Source organism: Apteryx rowi, unplaced genomic scaffold (genome assembly GCF_003343035.1).
Source record: "Apteryx rowi isolate R43461 unplaced genomic scaffold, aptRow1 scaffold_1900, whole genome shotgun sequence".
In the NCBI taxonomy this organism is placed as follows: Eukaryota; Metazoa; Chordata; class Aves; order Apterygiformes; family Apterygidae; genus Apteryx; species Apteryx rowi.
The window spans coordinates 4,939-8,250 of record NW_020448198.1 but is presented as its reverse complement, the minus strand read 5'-3'; the positions used below and the strand labels follow the sequence as shown (position 1 = coordinate 8,250).

Sequence of the window (3,312 nt, the reverse complement as noted above, 5' to 3'; positions counted from 1 at the left end):
CTCCCCACTGCATTTATCTCCCCATATGAGGAGGGATGTCCCTTGTCCCAAAGCCACCTGGCCTCACCAGCAGCTGGGGCTGGCTCTGCGGGGGTGGCCAGCCTGTCTTGACCCCAGGAGCAATGCTACTGAGGCCATGCCTGACCTTTGTTCTCTGACTCTGGGCACCTGGTGGGGTGCGAGGAGCTTTTCTCCTCAGTGGTTTCTGCTGCGATCCCAGCTTTGTCTCCGTTTTGGGGACCCCGAAGCTCCCCAGGCCTTTGGGATGGGTGTGGATGCAGCTGTTGGGACTCCTGCAGCTCTCAGTCACTGCAGGAGGAGATGATGGGGGTCGGACTTGCTGAAGATGGTCCCAAATTGTTTCCGCACCCTTTCTGCACGGCATGGTCATGGTGATCTGTAGTGTCCTTGCTCTGGGCATCTTTGGCATATCTCTTCGGCACTAATTGCTGTGGGAAATCCCAGTCGCTGGGGGGCAGATGCGGAGGGGATCCCCGGCGACTCCCCCCATGGCAGGGCCAGGGCTGAGGAAGGGGTAGAGCGTCTCCGAGTCAGGCACGGGGATGTCCACAATCAGGACCATATGGAAAACATTATAAAACATGAGTTTCCCCTCTTCTCCATCCAGATACACCCCAATGACAACTGCCTTCTCCTGGCTCTGCAGCAGTGTGTCGGCCTCGAGGGGGTGGTACCGTCCGCCAGCTCTCCSCAGGGCCCAGAAGCCCTCCTTGGGKCGTTCCTCCACCTCCCCTCGTCTCACCTGGGCCCTGGTGCTCTCGCTCAGCACCCCCAGCTCCCAGTCCTCCCCATCYCCCACCTCCACCTCCCAGTAAGCCCTCTGGGATGCAAACCCCTGGTGCCCCACGGCAATGCGGGGAGCTGGCCCCAGCGAGGAGGGCTGGCACTGGACACGTTGGCCTTGCTCTGACACGATGAGTTCAGGGTGCTGGTGGCTTGGGTCCAGGGTGATGGCCACTGTGGAGAGAGCAGAACAGTGCTGTCATCTGTGGGGCATGCTGGGGTCCACCAGCCCCAGAGGGAAGGGCAGTCCCCGGACTCGTCCTGCCCACACACCCGGGGGGATGGAGAGTGGGCAGAGACCTGATGGCCTCGTGCCACCCACTGGGCTGTGCCACTCTGATCCCAGCCAAGCATCCCCTCACAGATCCAAGTGCAAGGAAACGGACACAAGCTGCTGGTGTGATCCAGACTTGGCACCACAAGCACCCTCCACCCACCCCCCTCCTGGGTGGCTGCACCCCCTGCAGCTCCCACCAGACCCAGCACTCACCCTGGTAGCTCCGTGCCTTTCGGAAAGCTGCAAAGGAAAAGGGTGGGCATGGTTAGGAGAGGGGCTGTGAGGGTGGGGGTGCAGGGGCCCCAGTCCGGGAAGCTCTGGGATGGCTTTTGTGGGGCAGGGGATGACGGGAAAAGCCCCGTGTTGCCAGGGCCAGGCCCCTCCCTGGGTCTGCGGGTACCCGGGCACCTCCTGGGCAACAGGCAATGACCAGCCCTGGCCAAGGGATTGGGCAGGAGGTGGGAGACAGTGCTGGGGTGGGGGTGGTTGCGCGCACGTGGGTGCAGGAGACTCCATGGAGAAGGCCACAAAGCATCGGCTCTTACCCAGCTCTTCGGTGGCTCTCTCTGAAATGAAAAGAGGGTCTTTAGCACCTGCAATCCCTCCCGGCAGCCCCGTGGGCACTGCCCACCCCTCCTCGAGTCACGCTGGCAGGAGGTCCCTTGCCTGTGCTGCCTGCAGCCCTCCTGCACCCCACGGATGCCACCCGATTCCTCTTGCACCTCTCCGGGCACATCCCCACCTGGCTGCCCCTGGTTCCAGCCAAACATGAGCAGTGGCAACAGCTTGGAGGGGACATGGAGCCACTAGACTCCCCATGCACTCTGCACCACAGCCAGGAGCTCCCCCCAATCTGTCCTTCACCATGCTCCAGGACAGCTTTTTACTGCGGGGACACTGTGCCCAGCCCTGAGCTGCCTGGGGCCCTCTGGCCCTCATCGTAAGCTGCTGAGGCCTGCTCTGGCARTCCTGGGAGGCTGTGCTGAGTGAGGACTACTCATCTTGCACGAGGGCTCTGGGAAAGAAGCCTCAGTCCCGCCCTTGTTGTCTCCCTCGGTGAGTGCTTTGGGTGCTGTGCCGTGGGTCAGATGGCAGGGGGGCAGAGTGGACAAGCTGGAAAAGTGCCTGGAGCTCTGTGTGGTGTCGTGCATGAGCCTCCTCTCTGGGGGCTGATCCCCGGTCAGCCCCAACCCGCCCATGGGAGCCTGCAGGAGATGTTCAGCCTTGCTGAGGGTTCATCAGGATCGCACCCCATGCTTTTTTGTCAGCTCCCCTTTTCCTTCTCTGCAGAGCTCACCTTTCCACTTGCGAAGATCCATGTTCTCTGGAAGGGAAGAGAAGGAGGAATGAGGGGCATGGCCACGAGCCGGGGCTGCTCCCCTGGTGGGGCAGCACATYGGGCACCAAGGTGCTTCTCTTCTCAGGTGGGGACCTGAGCTGGGCATTGCCCTGACCCTGTCCATGAGAGCTGGCATAGCCAGGGGGGCAGTTTCATCTCTCCCTGAGGAGGAGCAGACCCACCAGCACCCAGGGGCACTCCCAGTACCTGCTTCCATGGTCTTCAGCAGCGCATCTGCAAGAGGAAGAAGGAGGTGTTGTCTGTAGAGCAGAGCCCCTGGGACAGGTGCCAGATGCGTGCCATGCAAGGGCTGTGCAGGCATCCCACAGCCTACCCCACGTGGGGCCAGAGGTGCCCCCAGTGCCTTGGGGTAATCCTCAGGGTCTGCAGAGCCCAATGCAGCTGGAGGTGCTGGAGCATGTCGCCGGGGTGGCCCCATGGCCAGACCCTGCCCATGGTGCAGAGGGGCTCGTGGCACCCTCGCTGGCCATGCCGCCCCCCAGTGTGGGCACCCGTTCAGCAGTGAGGGGCCTGGGCAGACGCAGCCCAGCTCCCTGCATGGCACTGGCACTGCTGGCCTCACGTGGAGCACGAGGAGGCACAAGGCATGGCGGGAGGCACAGGACACCTACCCTTGTCCAGGAGAACTGCCTCCTGCTCCACTTTCCTGCCAGCTGCCCTCCCCTTGGCTGCAGAGGAGCAAGAGATGTTCCATTAGATGGCACAAAGCCTGCAGTAGCAGGTCACTCCTGCAGGACTCATCCCTGCATCCAGCAGGCAGGATGCTGCCACCCCCCTGACCAGGGACCACCAAGCTGGGCTCTTGGTGGGCACCTGGTGTGTCCCATGGGATGGGACAGGGCATGGGGTCATGCTCCGGAGACATTTCAGG

General features: G+C 62.6%; 1 protein-coding gene across 1 annotated transcript in view; it reads right to left on the bottom strand.

Annotated features, from left to right (window-relative positions):
- Positions 1-442: 442 nt before the first annotated feature.
- The window catches only part of LOC112964467 (butyrophilin subfamily 1 member A1-like), a gene marked incomplete at its 5' end in the record, with an annotated part of 5,075 nt that continues 2,205 nt past the window's right edge, over positions 443-3,312 (bottom strand). Inside the window, 5 exons of the mRNA XM_026062625.1 lie at positions 443-978; positions 1,295-1,321; positions 2,379-2,405; positions 2,628-2,654; positions 3,053-3,109. Coding sequence (XP_025918410.1) covers positions 443-978; positions 1,295-1,321; positions 2,379-2,405; positions 2,628-2,654; positions 3,053-3,109 — 674 coding nt within the window. The remainder of the gene's footprint in view (positions 979-1,294; positions 1,322-2,378; positions 2,406-2,627; positions 2,655-3,052; positions 3,110-3,312) is intronic.